This window comes from Martes martes, assembly GCF_963455335.1.
Source record: "Martes martes genome assembly, chromosome: 3".
In the NCBI taxonomy this organism is placed as follows: domain Eukaryota; kingdom Metazoa; phylum Chordata; class Mammalia; order Carnivora; family Mustelidae; genus Martes; species Martes martes.
Window position 1 is genome coordinate 144,657,492 of NC_137890.1, and position 20,049 is coordinate 144,677,540.

At 34.8% G+C, this 20,049-nt stretch overlaps 1 protein-coding gene across 3 annotated transcripts in view; it reads right to left on the minus strand.

Annotated features, from left to right (window-relative positions):
* GALNT13 (polypeptide N-acetylgalactosaminyltransferase 13) overlaps positions 1-20,049 on the minus strand; it is a gene marked incomplete at both ends in the record, with an annotated part of 450,620 nt that overhangs the window by 166,638 nt on the left and 263,933 nt on the right. For all 3 annotated transcript variants that reach the window (XM_080799582.1, XM_080799581.1, XM_080799580.1), the window contains one exon: positions 11,123-11,240. In XM_080799582.1, the coding sequence (XP_080655708.1) occupies positions 11,123-11,240 (118 nt within the window). The remainder of the gene's footprint in view (positions 1-11,122; positions 11,241-20,049) is intronic.

Sequence of the window (20,049 nt, forward strand, 5' to 3'; positions counted from 1 at the left end):
TTGCAACATTTGACACTGTTGACAATCACCATAACTTTCTAAGTTTTTGTGATATATATTTGTTCTGCTCTGACAGCCTTGACTTAGCATTCAGTTTCTCTTTTTTTCTCCCACCCCTAAAAGTAGGTGCCACCTAAGGACATGCCTTGCTATTCTGCTCTCCCTATTTTCTTTCTTGGCAAACTCATCAATTCTCATACGCTCATTTAATTATAAATTCTGTAACGCTAACTCTCAAATCTGTCACTTTCCCTATACTTTACCTCGACACTGCAACACATTTCCAGCTTCTTCAGGTACATCTTTAACTTTCCATGACCTTAAAGAGCCAAGAGTTTCCTTCTGTTCTCCAACTGTAAAAAGAAAATTTGTACTTTCTGGGGTTTTCTCAGGCAGGGTCAGAGAAACGATCAAGGAGTGAATCTTACATCAGTCCTAATCACTATCCAGTTACATTATTACAGAATTTGTGTGGGGAACAATTTATTTAAATCTTCTCATGTTAATTCAAAAGTTATAGAAGGTATTGTAATTGTTCAAACCCCAATAGATTTGTTTGGCCAATTAAAAGTTATAGACTATAAAATTAGATGGCCAGGATTTAAATATAAACACAAAGAATTTGGTTGATCTCTTAGAGAGAGAAAAAAAAATTAGAATTGCATATTACAGGATTGTGAAGTAATGGAATGAGTAGAAAACTGTGGTCAAACCTCTCATAATTGAAACAGTTAATGCAGAAACATATTTTAGCATTCAAGAAGTGCTAATAATTCTACACCAAAATTTGATTTCAATTTTATCCTATTTGCATTGTAAACCAGTGAGTAGTTTGATTATAAAGGATCTTAAGGATTTTTAACTCATCAAGTTTGAATTTTTGCAGACAGAGAAAGATTGTTCATTTGGATTTATTTTTAAAGGGTAATTTAAAAATTACACATTAGAAGTCTATAACTACCAAATAAATTTAAATAAAAAACTTAATGAAATTAAAAAAAAAAGATCAACTACTACCTTTTAAATGATACTTAAAAACTCAGTTTTACTGGTACTTAATACTCAAATTGTGAACAGTTGGATCAAAGTCCTCCCTCCACATTATTTCACACCTTCAAAAGAATCATTCCTAGTATCTAGAATGTTATTGCTGAAATCAGTCAGTCTTATTTAAATAAATGTCATAATTGGTTTCCTTTTTTAACTACATTTCTGGTTGACTAGAACAACAGTAAAACGATTGGTAGTCATGTACTTAAGATAGATATCACTAAGTGTGACAGTATAATCATAGCTTAAGATGTTGCACATTTATTGCAGTGGTTACCATAGAGATTTAAATTTAGCTCTTTAATAAAAAGTGCATGAATTCAATTTTGAATGCATTAATTCTGGCTAGTAAAGAGCATTAGGTTTCCCAACTGAATGCACATATATAGAAACAAGAGTTTGGGAATTCTGTCCTAGAAATCTTTAAGGGATCAGATATAGGTATGTAAAAATAATCAGTTCATTTCATCAGTTTTTAATGAATACTTTATTAATTATGTCACTTGAATCCCAGTTCTGCAAAATACGTATTTCATGAGTTAGTTACATGTTATTCATGTAATTTTCAAGAGGGAAAACATAAGGTGGGGAGACCAGATACTTTAGCCTAAACTTAAGTATGGCTGAAATGACAAAGGAGTACCACAGGAATATACATCTGAGAGCTTGCTGTTTTCTAGACCCTGTACCTCTCCTGCCCTGCTGTCTACACAGCAAGATCCTTGGATTTTTAATTTATAAATTCTTCCCAGACTATCCTAGATCATAGAAATCTTTCCTTCTTTTGAACTTGATGCACTTTGTATCTGTACTTTCAGAGGACACCTAGACCATACTAGACTTTCTAAGACAGAGGAAGAGCTACATCTCATATATACTACCCACAGTGTCTAATGCAGGTCTAAGTATGTAACTATTATATTGATTGATGGGTAAAATGAGGTTAGATTGATACCTGGTTGTTATAGAGAGGTAATATGAAGTATAATGCAGACATTATCAAAGGCATTAAAGATAAAACTAATTGGGGAAAAAGTTCCTCATATTTTAACCCACGTTGAGATTCATTATAATCACATGTATAAAAGAATTCTGTAAAGTGCTATTAAATGTAAAACCTCATCAACAAATAAACTCCTCAAGAGCGTGGCCTGGCAACCTGTTTTGTTTGTTTCTACATCTCTACTGCTAGTAGCCAGTACACTGGTTAGTACATAGCAGGTACATGTTAATTATTGGTTGAATAAATCAATAAACCAAATATTGTTCTGAGAGAATGATGATTTCTTAACCCTTGAAAAAGAAAGCTTTATGTCCCCAAAAGCATTAGGATATTTGTGATCCTAAAGATTTAGAATGTGAGAATATGGGTGCCTGGGTGGCTCAGTGGGTTAAGCCTTTGCCTTCAGCTTTGGTCATGATCTCAGGGTCTAAATTTATTTCTGCCTAACAAATTATTATAACTGATATTTTTGCTTGTCAATATTTGAATTGTATGGGCATTTCTAGATAGTTCTTCACTTTTTTTTTTTTTTAAGATTTTATTTATGTATTTGACACAGAGAGAGAGATCACAAGTAGGCAGAGAGGCAGGCAGAGAGAGTGGGGGAAGTAGGCTCCCAGGCTCCCTGCTGAGCAGAGAGCCTGATGTGGGCTGAAGGCAGAGGCTTAACCTACTGAGCCACCCAGGTGCCCCAGTTCTTTACTTTCTTTATATACTGGCAAGAACCTGCATACTATAATCCCCCAAAAGTCTACAAACTTTTTTGCCTCATTTACCATACTCTTCTGCTTGGTAAGAACCTTTGCCTTTCATTTTTCCATTATTTATTTTGTCAGCTCTCATTTCCTTTCCACTTCATTGCTTGTGCAATTTGGAAATAAATGGATTTCACATCATAAGACATTTCACTTGGTTATATCCTTCAGATAAATATACCATTGTTTTCATTGTTTTTTGGAAGAAAAAGAAAATTGGGGTACTTAAAGAACATTTATTTCATCCTGCTGATTAAAATACTGGTTATCGAAAAAATAGCTTATATTTTTAAGGTAATGATAACAATAAAATTAGTATTTCCATAGTACAGTACAGCTTATTAAAAATTTCAATGTCTCATTTAATCCACACAACTGTCCGGAGAGATAGATTGTTCGACTCCCATCAACAGGGTATTTTAAAGTCACTGGGCTAACATATACTGAGAATCTAAAGTATATAGGTTTATAGTTGACTAGATACCATCCACACATTTTCTCTTCATTTCTTTCTATTTGGTGGATCCATTCAGAGAGAAAGAGAAAGAGAGAGAGAGAGTTTGTGTGTGTGTGTGTGTGTGTAAATATTTTGACAGCTTTACGGAAGTATAATTAACATACATTGAACTGTGTAGTTTAAATTGTATAACTGACACCATCATCACAATCAAGATAATGAATATATCCATTACCCCCAACTGTGTTCATGTGTCCCCTCCTTCTACCTGCCTCTTCTCTCCCCTCCCAATACCATATTCCTAGACAGTTTATCTGCTTTTTGTCACTTAAGGATTAGCTTGCAGTTACTTAAATTTTGTATGAACTGACTCTTACAGCATATAATCTATTTTGTCTGATGTCAGTTTGAGTCAATGCAATTATTTCAAAATTCAAAATGTTATATGGTGTTATCATAGTTCCTTTATTTTTCTGAGTAGTATTCCATGTATGGGCATACCACAGCTTATCTATTCACCTTTTAGTGAACATCTGGATTGTTCCTGGCTTTTGGTTATTGCAAATAAAACTGCTATGAACATCAGTATACAACTCTTTGTACGGACATATGATTTTCTTTGAGCAAATACCTAGGAGTTGCTAAAGAAATCTTGAATAAAACCAGGTGCCTGGGTGGCTCAGTCAGTTAAGCATCTGACTTCCTCATTGGGCTCCCTGCTTAGTGGGTAGCCTGCTTCTCCCTCTCCCACTCCTTCTGCGTGTGTTCCCTCTCTGTCAAATTAATAAATAAAATCTTAAAAAAAAAAAAAGGAGTAAAAATGCTTCAGAGTTATTGTTACCATTTACATTCCCACTTCTTTGCATGTTGTTCCAAATTCTTACCAACAGGGTCCTTTTTGATCATACCTATTCTAATAGATGGGTAGTGTGATTTCACGATGGGTTTAATTTCATTTTTCCAGTAACTAATAATATTAAGGATTTTCTCATGCTTACTTGCCATCTTTTGGTCTGCCTCCTTGAAGTATCTATTCAAATCTTTGAGTTATTTTTATTGGGTTGATTCTTTTTTTTTTTTTTTTCCTTATCACTGAGTTTTGAGAGGGCTTTTCTTTGTTTGTTTGTTTGTTTCTGGACACAAGCCCATTATCAGGTAAATTATTTGTTGCCAGTTTCTTCCTCTCAGAAGCATATCCCTTCAGTCTCTTCACAGTGGCTTTGAAGAGCAAACATTTTTCATTTTGATGAATTCTAATTTGTCAATTTGTACTTTTATGGGTTGCTTTTCAGAGGTCAGAAGTTTTTCTCTTATGTTTTCTTTTATAATTTTATAATTTTAGGTTTTATATTCTGAATTAATTTTTATATGGTGTGAGATGTGGATCTAAGATATTTTTGTCTACATGGATAGCCAGATGTTCTAGCACTATGTACTGAAAAACTATCATTTCTCTACTGCTTTGTTTTTATTCTTGTAATGCCTGTCAAAGTTTGCTATTTGAGTAATCCTGACCTCATAGTTTGAGTTGGGAGGTAGTATGCCTTCTTCAACTTTCTGAAAGTTTGTGTAGAAATGTTCTTCTTTTACCCAAAATATTTGGTAGAATCCACCAGTGAAGTCATCTGACAATAGAGTTCCCTTTGTAAAAAGTATTTTTTTAAAACTACAGATTTCATTTCCTTACTAGATATTGGGATATTTGCTTGATATATTTTTTTCTTGCAAGCATTGATAGTTTGTGTCTTTTCAGAAAGTAGTCTACTTTACCAAAATTTTCAAGTTTATTGTCATAATGTTAACAGTGTTATTTTATAACCTTTTAAATATCTGTAGAGGCCATAATAAAGTTACCTTGCTCATTCTCAATATCGGTAATTTGTCTCTTCTCTCTATTTTTCCTATTAAGTTCGGCTAGAAATTTATCAGTTTTATTGATCTTCTCAAGGAAACAGCTTGTGATATCACTCCTTTCACCTAAAATTTCCTTTTTTGTATTTCATAATCTCCTCTTCAAATCTTTATTTTTTCCTTTTTCTTATATATTTTGTGGTTACTCTCCTTTTCTCTCTTTTCTGAAGGTGGAAGCTGAAGTCATTAATTTTAGATCTAATTTTCTTCTTTCTAATACAGATGTTTAGTGCTATAAATTTCCCCTAAATATTGCTATAGTCGTACCACAAACTTTAATATGTTGTGTTTTCATTTTCATTCAGCTAAAAAATATGATTAAGTTCACTTTTGACTGCTTCTTTGATCCATGGGCTATTTAGAAGTGTATTATATAGTTTCCCAATATTGATCTTTCCCCATGCTCCATGAATCACCCTGGCTGCAGAGTACACAGGTACTCTTGCTGGTCCTATGTGAGCACTGTGTAATGAGACCTCTAATCTTGCTGATGGTTTTTCCCTTAATCTTTGTTGTTTTCTCACACATATGCCCTGATCACCACTCAGTATTTCCTGAGTCTGTGCAACTTTCTGCTTTCCATATTCTGTCCACCAAATTATAGCTGCCTAGGTCTTCCCAGACATTTAGCTTCGTCTTTTCAACTCAGGAGTCAGCTGGGATCTGCCGAGATCCCCCTTCTGTAGATGACATCTAGACACTTTCTCAAGGCCATAAGCTGAGGCAAACTTAAGGGCTCTCCTTTTTTCTTTCCCCTCTCTGGGACCATTGTCCTGCATGACCTGCTATCCAATGCCTTGAAACAATTATTTCATAAATTTTTCCCATTTTTGATTGATTCAGGTGAGTTTGTGTGTCTGTGTGTGTGAACCTTGTACCTGTTACATCAAGTCTAGATGACACTTTTTAACTCCAGTGTTTTATTTCAATAATATGAGTGTGCGTAAATGTTTAAAGGATGTCTGTAGTTATCTTAAAGGATGTTGCAGCAGTCTAAAGTTTTTTCTTTTTTCTTTTCTAAAATTTAATCTCTTTTCTGGGTAGGAGTTTTAGAACCACACCTTGACTAACACTTAGAGCAGAAGCACTTTGTGTAAGTATTGCATATTCTTGTTTTAAAGGGATTTTCATGTATTCTTTCATTTGATTATATGTAGTCAAGGTCGGATTATTAAGGCCATGGTTGTTACTAAGTGATGCTCAGGAGTGTCATGACTTGCTCGAAGTTGCACAGCTTACAACCACTACAGGAATAACACCCACCATTTGTAACATACTTCATGTGTGGTAAGTAGGTTGCTTAGCTCTATCTATACAACCTCATTTAATATTCCCCAAAAACATATCAGAAAAGTGTTAGAATTTTCCTTGTTCCAGATATAAATAAACCAGAGCTTAGAAGACATATTACCTTAACAAAATTTATACAGCTGGGAAGTGCTCCAGCCATCTTGAACCCAGGCTGTCTGGTCTGCATTCTCAGAACCACTAGACTATTTCTCATAGAAGTGAGATGATCCTCTGACTATCTTCTTACTCTCTTTTTCCATGACCTCCATTGGTTCAACAATGGCAGATTTTCTCATTTTAAAACGGACAAAACATTGTCTACTCTTGGGAATACTGCTCCTGTGTTATTGCTCACGAAAAGCAAGGACTTTTGTGGATAATGCTTATTGGGTAGTACTTATGGTGGTATCAGGAATATCACTTAAAGATAGATGACTCTTTTGATAGGGGTAAGGTCATACCATACTGGGTTCATTTTGTCATCAGTTATATGGCTATTCATTTCTGAGTTCTTCCTATCTAAAATTTCAACCCCTACCCATCTCTAACATCTACCATTTCATATTCCTCTTCCCTTATTTTTTCTCTTTAACAGTTATCACTAAAATTTTAATATATTTATTTATTTTGTTTACTATTTGTCTCCACTAACATATAAGTGCCATAAGGACACAAAGTTTCGTCTGTTTTGTTCACAACTGTATCCCCTACACCTAATGAATAAGAACTCAATAAACATTGGCTAAATAAATTAACATTTATGCTTAGACAGTATTCTTAAGATTTACGTTATTTTGATTGTTATATAATGGAGTGGAGAGCAATATATGAGACCAAGTTTTCAGAAGCATTAGGATGTACCTGTACACATTCACACAGCTATTGGATGTGTATCATCTACTCTAAGAGGCTAAAGCCTGTAAGAGGAAGATAAGATCACTAGATGAGACAACCATCTCAGAACTGTGGAGGAAGATTACATTTGCTTGTTAGCTCCTCCCTTCTCTCTTGATAATACTATCAGCTGTTAAGACTGTCATGTTATGAAGATATAAATCTTAATGGGGAAGTAGTGATATAATAGTAACATAGCCACTGGTCTCAGATGTTGGAGTTCAATTCTCAGCTATTCTGCTTATAAGCTTTATAAGTATTACAAGTCACTATTATTTTATGCTAAAGGTGTTCATTTTGAGAAGTCAAGGGATTCTTCAACCCTTTGAAACCATATTCAAATTTACTGTGTGTAAGAGGTAAGATGTATCTTTCTTAGGAGGTCTCTAGTTTTCATCTCATTTTCAACACCTCTCAGTACTTATAATACTCAGGGCATCAAAAGCCAAGTGCTACTGTTATAAATAAATCTACACAAATACATTCTTTTGGCTTGTCTTGAACTCCTTAGGGCCAGACAAAATGCTAATATTTTATAAGCTCTTAATATTTCTATGGCTTTGGGCGCCTGGGTGGCTCAGTGGGTTAAAGCCTCTGCCTTCGGCTCAGGTCATGATCCCAGGGTCCTGGGATCGAGGCCCGCATCAGGCTCTCTGCTCAGCGGGGAGCCTGCTTCCTCCTATCTCTCTCTCTGCCTGCTTCTCTGCCTACTTGTGATCTCTCTCTGTCAAATAAATAAATGAAATCTTAAAAAAAAATTTAAAAAAAAAAAAAAAAAAAAAAAAAAAAAAAAATATTTCTATGGCTTTTACTTATCCCACCTACACAGACTAGTGCTACAAAATATTAACTTCACTATTATTTTATTCACCTTTTCACAATGGAGGTTGAGTGATTTCCTTATACTAATATGACAGAGTCCTGAAAATCTCATACAGATTTTTAAAAAATAAATCATCGCATTTTACTGTCAATAATACCTATGTATCTCTCTCAAGGAAATGTGGTTCTTTCAGAGTAAAAGCATCATGCCTTATTCATTTTTGTAGCCTCAGCATCTGAAAAGTGTATAGCACATACTACATGCTCAACATATGTCTGTTGCATAATGATTGACCCGGATATTAGCCTCAGGTTTTCTGATTTTAAACCCTCAACATATTATCATTTCATTAGGTCACACATCTTTTCATGAAATTATTCTGAAGGGACAGTCTCATTTTTTTGTAATATACTGTCCTAGCATTTTCTCTTACTCAATATCTTCCTCAGCTAGAGTATTAACTATCAAGAACACATTTACATTCAAGTCATAGAAAGAGAAGAGTCTAATAGAAAGCAAAATATATACTTTGTTTCTATTGGAAGCATATGGAAACTAAAGCCAATGGTCCATTTAAAAATATTCAAACCAGTCACTTTTTACCGTAGTCTCCCCTTATTCATGGGTGATATTTTCCAAGACCCCCAGTGGATGCCTGAAACCAAGGATGGTACCAAACCCTATATATACTACGCTTTTTTCTATATATACATACCTACAATAAAGTTTAATTTATAAACTAGGCATGGTGAGTGATTAGCAATAATCACTAATCATAAAATGAACAATTATAATAATATACTGTAATAAAATTTATGTGACTATGTTCTCTCTCTCTCTAGAAATATCTTATTGTACTGTACTCACCCCTCTTCTTGTGATGACACGAGATAATAAAATATCTATATGACGAGATGAAGTGAAGTAAATGATGTAGGCATTGTGACATAGCATTAGGCTACTACTGTTGACCTTCTGACAATACGTCAGAAGGAAGATCATCTGTTTCTGGATTACAGTTGACCGCAGGTAACTGAAACCGCGGAAAGCAAAACCACATACAAGGGGGTGTTATTGTGCTTTATTTCTTCATAATTTCATAAAACCAATCAAAACTAACCTCCTGTGTCATTTTCCAGGGATCTGATCATTCTTATGGCCACCAGTTGCATTCACTCTGTCCCCCAGGTATCTGTTTCACCTACCATATTCCCCAATCCTCCTTTTTGGTGCATTTATGTATCTGTTGCCTTTTCTGATCACGTTCTCCTGGTTTTTCGTATTACTCCACTAAGCTGCTCCCTAACATAGCTTTCAATTAGTTGGATAGAGAACATCCATCTGATATGGAAGCTATGTGATGAAAGTAAGGGGAGTCCACTGGCAGGGAATCAAGCTTAATAGTTAAGGGGAGAAAAGGTGGGTAATAGGATCACAGATAATAGCAATATTGCTATATTGATTTTTTTCCTTATATAATCCCAGCACAACATCAAAGGAACATTGGCTAATGAATGGGTAAATACTCTCATTGCTACATCTCAGGGTAAGAGAAAATTTTTTGTTCAGCTTTTGAATATACTGCCTTCCTCCCTTCCTTCCTTGTTTCCTTCCTTCCTTCCACTCCTCTGTTCTTTTTCTAACCGTTATCTCTTATTTTCTGCATTTTGAGAACTACACCAAGTGAAAAGATTGGGTCCCCAAATGTCCCTAAAGGTTGCGCAAAGATTTATCATGTGCCTGATGTCAAGAAGACATTCCCGAGTATGGTGCTAAATCTCGTGGGGCAAGTACTAATCTGACTATAAGTACATAAGCAAATATGGAAAAGAATAAAACTCCATTAGCTAACGATGTTCTCAGACATTTGGCTATAAGGAGGTTTATAGGCAAAAAAATTGTACAAGAAGGCCATTCTAGTGGTTCTAAAATAATTCAGATTACTGAGATCCACTAAATTCTGCATTATATAAATTCAAAGTAATTCTTATTCTCAAATTTTTACTTTTCTTACACATCATATATTTATATTTTGTTAGTGAAAAACAAACTTTACTTTCTAAATGAGAAACTGAAAGTTATAACTTCCACTTCACAGATAATTGTATCTAAACTCTAATAATTTTATTACATGATTTTGGCAAAATCAATACAGTGTTTTGAATATTTCATGTTAAATTCTAGGAAGAAAGAAAACAACACTATTATTAACTTAATTCATTTAAAAATAATAATATATGTGGTTGAAGAAAAAACAGTATTCTAACATTCATCATCTGTTAGCATGAAGGCACATTTATGTGTCTGCTTTTTAGATTTCTAAATATAACAAAATATAAAATTATTCATATGCTTTCCAATATCATATGCATGAAGGATTAATCCTTAATTTTCATTTGCTTGGAAGGCCTTTTAATAAGTGAATTTGCATTATTCAAACTGATTCATCAAACACTAATGTTTATAATTGTGAAATCAATCATGCCACTTGTGGAATTATCCAGAGTTCCTTTGACCACAGGTTATTCTTAAAGGTATTTGAAAATAACCTCAGGCAGCACTTGCAAATTCAGGTAACATAAATACTTCCAAGTTTCAGTTCAAAAACACAATGTGTCTTTAAAAGGTAATGCTTTATTTAAAAAAAAAAAAAAGCCCTTCTTTATTTCAAAAACTGAAAGCCCTAATGTCTTTGCACTATGAATAAAATAATTATTTTTGAAAACTTTAAAAATAGCTATAACTTCGCATTTAATAGTAAATATTGCATGCAAAAAGATTCTAGCAAAGCTTCTAAATAAGTATCAAAATGACCAACTGATCAGTAATTTGCATCACTTCACAAAAAAAAAAGATTTGACAGTAAATTACTGGGTCTATATGTGCATGCTACAGCATAGTGTGTTCAGAGTTAAAAAAATAAAGTAAAATGGAATTACCCTAAAAGACATTTCAAGATTCTCTCCACCCCAGATATCCATTCCTGCATCGTAAGTTCCTATCTCTTCAAAGTAGTTTCTGTCAATAGAAAATAGGCCACCAGCCATAGTAGGGGTCCTAGTTGAAAAAAAACAAAAAGAAAAGAATATTTTTTGAAAACAATGTGTGGAGTTTAATGAGACTATAGCAAATAGTTTTGAGACATTTTAAATTTAAAAAAAAATAGTACTCAAAAATCTCAAACTGGGAACATAAAGCCAAGGAGCCAGAGGTTTTAAAATTGATAAGTAGCATTTTATTTCACATTTTCTGTAAAACTAAATTTAGATTAGTCTATATGTTTCTTACAGGTGATCAAATAGATAATATGGAAGGAACACTGGCCACTTAAGAGGGAGGCATCTATATTCCCCACGAAAGGCATAGTGAAGAGAGCTCTTAGCCTTACCAGTTGTGATCTTTTGTCACCTAATTATACATAATTTTAATTTGAATTCTAGAAACCTGTGGAAATGGTTTCTCTATGAAATGATCTATAATCTATTTAAATATAAAAATATTAAACACTATACAATGTTTATAGGCAATAAGTATCTAACAATAGCTACAGAAATATTTTTTTAAAGGTAAGAGCTTTACATCTATTCACTTATTTTTCTCTTTACTCAAGTAAAATGATAGAGTTAATCACACAACCCTATGGATAAACATAAATCCCATTTGATTAAAAGAACATTTTGCACAGCATCTAAAACTTTTTCCTAGGAATAAATGCCTTTCGACTCTCACATTTGAAATTTCTCTATAGGAACTAAGAAGTCAGATGTTAAGTTTTCAAAGGATTACTTAATTAATTTTAAGAGATTAATCAAAGTCAATGGTTAATGTATGAACTATGCAAGTCTTCCTCTATAAGCCATATAAATTGAAACTAAAATAGAAAATTCTAGTTTTTCACAAATGGATCTATCTATACTGACAATTATTATTTTTTAATGTTAATTGTTAGAAGAGAGGTTTTAAACCTTCCTAGCACATTAGAAGCCCCCGAAACACCTTTAAAAAACACATTTCCATGCTTGGGTATTGCTCTCCACAGATTCAGATTTAATTGGCCTGGGGTGGGGTGCCATCTTTTGTAATGCGTAAAGTCCCCTGGTGATTCTAATGTGCTGCTGAAGAGGAGGAACACGGGTCTAAGGGATTTGGAATGCTCATCCAAGTAGTCTGAGATTGTGAAAAAAACAACAACAAATGTTGCTTTTCTCAAGATTATATCCTCTTCTGCCACAGGATACGCTCATGTCCTCTAACTGAACAATGTAGTTTATAGAAAAACCACCAAATAATATTGTACTTGGATATCGACCATATTGCAAAGTTCTCTATTTCTCCCAGTGCTCTCACTGTTTTATACTCAAGCAATTAACTGTCCATCAGCTGGAGTAGCAGAGCCTCCTTAGTCTCAGAACTATTTTATTACTTCTGGTCTTGCTGCCTTGCTATCATGAACAGTATCATTGACCTTCTGAGTTATAATGAGAAACACTAACACAGCCAAACAGACGGTAATTATGGAGTAGCCACGACCCTCACCTGATTGGGGTTTTGGAATTCTGCGGTAATAACTATACAAGGTATAATAGTGCTGGGTAGTCCATTTAATGAAATCAGGAACAAAAATTGCTGCAATTATCTTATCATAATGTAACCAAGTGCTTAAGAATGTTAAGTGATGCATTTTTAATGATCAGTTCAGAGTGCCTACCCACTTCTCTATTTACTAATCAAGTACTGATGTATTTAGCTTAAATACATGCATTGAATTTCACTTTAATGTTGGTCATAATTCCTACAAATATATGAGAAATATATAATAAATGACAAAAATAATTTATATATTTAACCATAAGAATGACTCAAAAGTTTCACTTATGCTTAAAAAGTAACAAAAATAAGAACATAAAGTCACAATTCCTCAAAAAAAAAAAAATCCTGTATTTTCTGAAGACAGATGCTTCTAGGGAGCCTTTTTTTTTTTTTTTTTTTGGATTTGCAACGTCAGCTCTCTCAAACAGTCCAGAGACTGTGCCTTATATAATATCTACAGCCATACCCAGGTGTTATGCAACATGTTCTATTCTAAGTTAACTCTTCCGTACTGTCTCTAATGAATTATTTGCATATGCCTGTGTGGACCTTAAGCATTCAGGATGCCTAGAAAATTAAAAACCTATGTAAGGACCAACCCTATTAATCAATTCAACCCATTGGCTGGGAAGGGGGGAAATAATCAGCCCAATGGCTGTGACCACTGCCTACCACACAGTCAGTAGGTGAAGATGAACTGAGTTAGTAGAAGTAAAGCACTTAGCACAATTCCCAGCACATAACAAATAGTTAATAAGGTTAGGTGGTATATCTTTGAATCTGTCATCGCTGTTGTTGATAATCATTCATTGGTCTTGAGTGTCCTTCACTTAATTTTGACTTCTCACATACACCCTCATTTCATTTCAAAATCATTTCAATCTACTTCAGATCCAAGATGCTGAATTCTGAAATCTGCCTCTCGGAACACAACTTTCTATTTTTTAACTGCTCCTATTTCAATCCTGCAACAATCACTTTTTTATTCTACCTTTGTGTTTAGGGTTCCTTAACTACTCATTCTCACATAATAACCCCCTTCAGGAATTGCTCCTTTCTGTCCTCTCGCTAGCTGTCCAAGGTTCTGCCAGGTCAGTGAAAAAAAAAAAAAAAAAACAGCTTAGCATCCTAAGTTCTCCGCCCTTCCCTTATCTGACCCAATTCTCTTTTTGTAAATTTCAGTGTCTGGGTAAACCTACCCTTGCGCTATCTATTTCTGCTCCTTGGAGCCAGAGAATCATTGAAAAAGTATTAAGATGAGTTCAACTGGTAATACGTCAAGTCCACATACTCTCGGCTTAGCCTATGAACAGCTAACAATCCTTTTATCTGTATTAATTTGTTCACCTGTCTCATTTTTTAACTGACTCTTAACTAAAAGTTCTGGACTTGTCTCAAAAAACTGAAGATTAAGGCAATGCATAAAATCAAAATTCCCTCGGCCACGAAATCTATGCTCCTCCAGTCTCAGTATGTGTCTGTGTCTTTTCATCGCCTCTTCCTTACTCCTGCCTCAGAGCAAAGAGTATCTCCTTCTTCACTGTGAGCTAACATCCACTCTTCTGCCCTCAGCCAGCTCTTTTCCGACTATTCTTTCAGCCACTTGCTCGTTGACTATTACATTTATGTTTTATGTCTTTGGTTTCTAGATTGTCCCCTTGAGTTTATGGTACTGCTCAATCAAATTCTATTCTAAACCAGAATAGTTCTTCACTCCACCCTACGACTCACTCGAACGAGGGATATATATTTTCTATTCCCTTCCCTGGTAACCTTATTGAAAGGATGCTCTCTACATACTCCCTCAACTCCTCTTGACCTTCTAACTGGAATCTGGATCTTGCTCCCACCTCTACAATAACTTCTTTCTGAAAAGGCCCCACTGATTCTGAACTTCAATAGGCTTTCCTTCAAATGTCTTCTTTTGGAAGCATCTGAACACCATTCAGCCTCCCTGCTTAAAACACATTTCACCCCTGACTCCAATCACATTTTTTCCAGAGAGGTTTTCCTTATCCACTTTATGATTCTTGTTGATATCCCTTCCTTTTCCTTTTCCTTGCTGGCTGCCTCAAGTTCCTAATTCCATGTTTGTAACGTGAGTATTATATACAAATAGAATACTGTTTTGTAGATGTGTGTACTTAATAATTATCTTCTTTTGTCCCAATATGTAGTCTTCCCAAGGACCTCTCACTGGAACTTTCCCCTTCCTCTACTCCTTACCTATATAAGCTCTTTCATTGTATGCCTTTAATTGTCCTCTCTTTTTTCATTGCCTCTTTATGCATTGTTTGTGTTTTTCTAATTACTTTCTAGATGTTTTCTTAAAAAAAAAAAAAAATCCCGTTGAGTCTGCTCAGGTACACAAAATAAACGCACTGAACCTGTGCTATCCTTCCTTATATGCTTCTCCTTCAGTATCCTCTAGTTCCTTCCGGAATCTCAATATGAAAGGATAAAACCCCTTTTAGCAACTTTCTTTTCTGTGCCCCATTCAATCATTTCCCAAATACTTCCTGGGTTTTTTTTTTTTTTTCCAAAGTATTTCTGACTCTTTGCTCTCTGTTATCATGGTCGCTATCCAATTTTAGTCCTCTTATTTCTAACTCTGTTAAGGTAATCCTCTTGCTTCTGGAGTCTCCTGCTTCCAAAATTCATTCTACAAACCATAGCCAGATGAATCTTTCTAAATCAAAACTCTTCTGAAACTGTTTACGAGATGCTTAAATATCTATTTTAAGAAATAAATCCCAGGGGTGCCTGGATGGCTCCGTTGGTTAAGCTTCTGACTACTGATTTCGGCTCTGGTCAAGACCTCAGGGTTGTGAGATCAAGCCCTGTGTTGGGTTCAACGCTGATCTTGGATCTGAGAGTCTCTCTTCGTCTCCCACTGTCCCACCCCTCCCCACCCCGCAATTCACGCACTCACTCTCTCTTAAAAAATAGAAATCCCAGCTCCTTATTGTGGCATCAGTGATGTGGTGCCACCCAAAGAGCATCTCCATTCCTTTTTAACTATATTCCTATATTCAAAGTGTTTAGCTGTTAACAGGAACTTTCCCACTCTGGTGCACATGTTCACATCCACTTGCCACTTGGATTTCCCTTTGGAAACTTCTGGTGTATGTTCAAACCTGCTCTATTCTTAGGCCAAAGACTTTTATTCCATGCAGCCTGCCCTCAGTACAGCTGCTGTCCCTCCAATCTGGATATAATCCTCCCCTTTTGCCTCCTTCAATAGCCCTCAGTCTCCTTCTCTCTCAAGGCACTGTTACTTTTTTTTTTTTTTTTTGAGAATTACATTTATTTCTGCACGTATTTTGCCACCTTTATATAAATAGCTAATATATTTGTTTAATATTATTAGACTATTAATAGATAGTTATTAAATAAGTAAAATAAACAAATACACATGTATCCCCATGCCCACAAAGCAATCTATTTGTAAGTTAAAATCACCTGCAACTTTATTTCTGAAATTACAAAAATAATTCTTTCTTCACATCTACTAAACTGATAAGTAACAAAGATGCCTTAGGTCATTCCAGGATTTTATCATCTAGTAGAAGTTTTGGGGATTGATCTTGGTAGTATTTTAGAATTAAAGACACAAAGTTTTGTCACAATTTAGACTATAGGAAAGGATTCCAAAAAGTAAGCATTTGACATGGAAAAACACTGAAGTATTTCACCAGAAGTTGGCAAAGTTAAAGAAATTATGACAGAACACATCTGATGATTCATTAACGCTAAACTGTGATGTCTACATTTTCACCAATAAGATGGTAAGTCAATTATATCACACTAGGATCAACACCACGTGTGTAAAAAGCAGCGATCACTGGAGACTCAAGAGAGGGTAAGTTTACTTTTTAGGAGCTTAGACTTGTATCTAAACTGACTGGGGTTAAAACTCAACCCTACAGTGTGACGTTTGGTAAGCCACTTAAACTCTGTGTTCCAGCTTAATCTATTATTAACTATCTTCCTGTATTCAAAGTGTTTAGCTGTTAATAGGAACATCTATAAAATGAGGATATATGTATTAATGGCTATAACACTATTAGAGTAGTACCAGAACAAAACAAGAACTACACATTTTAAATATTAATTTTAATAAGGAAGAGACAACATCTGTGTTTGGCTGGATTATAATCAGCTTTTTAAATATTACTTTCAGAATCTAATTAATTTTAATAGAATTGTAGTATTTTAGAACTTTAAAATCCATATAGATCTGGTCAACCAAATTTAGTTGCAATGTGCTTAAATGACTTGTTCAAGAGCCCCCAGATAGTCAGTAGCCCAATTAAGGAAACAATCTTTCTTTTCTCTTTTTTTCTCTGTTTTCTCTTTTCTCTCTTCTCTCTCTCCTTTCCTTCCCATCTCTTCTCTTTTTTCTGTCCTTCCTTTCTCTCTCCCTCTCCCTACATACCTCTCTCCCTATCTACCAATTAGTCCTCCCTCAATGTATCCATATGCACCAAAGAATTTGAAGTAGCTAATTAGAAATACACTTTTCCTGATTTCAAGCCCAAAATATATGCACCGTGTCTTCCTATGAATTTTAGCACTGCTCTTCAGAGCATTTTATTTCAAAGTTATTGAAACATCATTTCTTCTCACTAGTCTTTCCCTTTAATATATTAGGATTCTATTCATCTTACTTGGCAAATAAGTAAGGTCTCTGCGGAAAAAAAAATCTAAAGATTTGAGAGACTATAGGTCAGCTTCAAACTGTGATTTTTCAATGATCAAATAACACAACATCTTGCCTGTAAGTATTTAGCTCTGTGTTAATAACATTTCTTATATACATTATAAGCCATAATAAAGAGAAATTATAGACATAAATATTTTATTATTTACACAAATGTGAGGCATAAACAGCTGAAATACTCATATAATCTCAATTTTTTTAAATTATAAAATATAATTTGGTTAAACATTTTGCAGGTTTAGAAACCAAAGGAAAATTAGATGCTGTGAATTTCTCTCCTTTCCTCCTTATTCTGTCTACTATCCCCAATAAAGAAAGCAGAAGAGACAGAAAGGAAGCAAATGTGTAACTATGATTTTATTAGAGTGATGAGTAGTCAAATATTGAATGTATTTCAAGGTTTTTATAGAGAACAGAAATGGGGTTTAGTGAAATACTGCACACCATGATACTCATTTGAATATATACTTGAGTAAGAAGACACAGCTTTGGTAGAGAAGAAACTACCACTTTAAGAGCCCACCCTGGTTTAAGCTCTGAACAAGGAAACCTGCTCAATCCTTTAGTCTACGGAACACACAAACAGTTTCAAAGCTATTTTTAAAGGATGAGAAAAAGAAAAAAAAAAAAGAAGAAGAGAAAAGTTCTGCTTAGTATGGGCAAATGGCTTGCTTTGCTGCCAAAGATCCCATTTACCAACAAGTATGGAATGAAATACTTCAACTTGTGCTTAAAGACCTATATACCGGGAAAGCAAAAGTTATTTTTTTCCTTTTTCCTTAATCCTTTTTCATAATCCTCACAACCTGATAAAACCCTAAGCTTCCAAGAGGATGTACAGTAATTGGTGCAAATTTTTTATCTTTCCTTTACTTTCATTTTATGCGTAGGAAGAGTCAAAATAAACAATGGGGCCAGATGTTTTTAAATGTTTTGGTTAATACCCTGTTTTCGTCTTATCTCAACAGAGTGCTAGGAAAGTCTTATAAATTATCTTCTAAACTATTAGGAAATAATATAATATACACGTGCTATTTTCTTGAAAACATATAGATTCACATATTCCACATAAGGTGCGATTTTTTTCTTTCAAAATGAACATACATTAGATTTCAACACGAGTTAAAGAAGAATGCTGAACAGTTGGAATATTCTAAAGTTTTTCCTTCAAACTTTTTCCTTCAAAGTCTTTGTTCATCCCATAATTTTGACCCTTCCCTGTGCTTTGCGTTAGTGTCTTCTATTGTACAGAAGTGTTTCACAGGATTTGAGATTATCTTTGCTTCTCTCCTCCAATGTAAAATGTATTTTCATTGGCCTGGGAAAAATCTAATAGAGAACATCTCACAGATAAAAATTAAGCAATATATATAGATTTTATTCATTTATTTGAGAGAAAGAGAGAAAGAGTACAAGCAGGAGGAGCAGCAGGCAGAGTGAACGGGAGAAGCAGACTCCCCACTGAGCAGGGAGCTGGATGCGGGGCTGGATCCCAGGACCCTGTGATCCTGGGTCCCTGCTGTCCCTCCAATCGCCAAAGGCAGATGCTTAACCGACTGAGCCACCCGATATCCCACCTCTTAGCCTAGGAGCCCCAGCAATATATTCTTAGTTGCTATTAAATTATAGAAAATATTGTGTCTCATTTGTTAAACATTTTACAGAATAAAATAAGTGTGTTTTTTAAAATTATACTTACTAGAGGAACTATAACTTAGAGCCTGATAATTTTGGGGGGGACTCAAACTGGCAAAAAGTATCAACATATTAAAACAAATTTCGTATTTCTTAATTGCAATAATTCTAAAAAGACCACATTATATGCAAAAAAATCAGAAGACAAAATTGGCAAAATTAAGCATATAAAAAACTCTCAATTGGCTTTATAAGAAATAAAAAAGCTGGGGTGCCTGTGTGGCTCAGTCTGCTGAGTGACCATCTCTTGATTTGGGCTCAAATCATCATTTCAGGGCCCTGAGATTGAGCCCATGTCACGCCTCCATGCTCAGCAGGGAGCCGGCTTGAGGATTCTCTCTCCTTCTCTCTCTCTCTCTGCCCCACCCCGGCTCTCTCTCAACCCTCACTCTCTCTAAAATAAATAAATAAATCTTTAAAAATATTTAAAAAGCTAAGCAAATAATTGAGATGCTAACAGCCATTAAAATTTTTATTTTTGAAAAAAAATTAATGGCTTGGGGGAAAAAAAACAATAATATATCAATTTTTAAATTGTGGAGAAATCTGGGGCACCTGGGTGGCTCAGCTGGTTAAGCATCTGCCTTTGGCTCAGGTTGTGATCTTGGGGTCCTGGGATCAAGTCCCACACTGGGCTCCGTGCTCATCGAAGAGCCTGCTTCTCCCTCTGCCCCTCCCCCTGCTCCTGCTTTCTCACGGTCTTTTGCTCTCTTTCTCAGATAAATAAATAAAAACAATTATGGAGATATCTATCTATCTGAAAAGAAACTCTCTGGAAGGAAATATAATGAAATACTAAAAGAGGTGGCTCATTGGTGTTCTGCTTCTTTATACCTTTAGATACTTGTCACATTTATT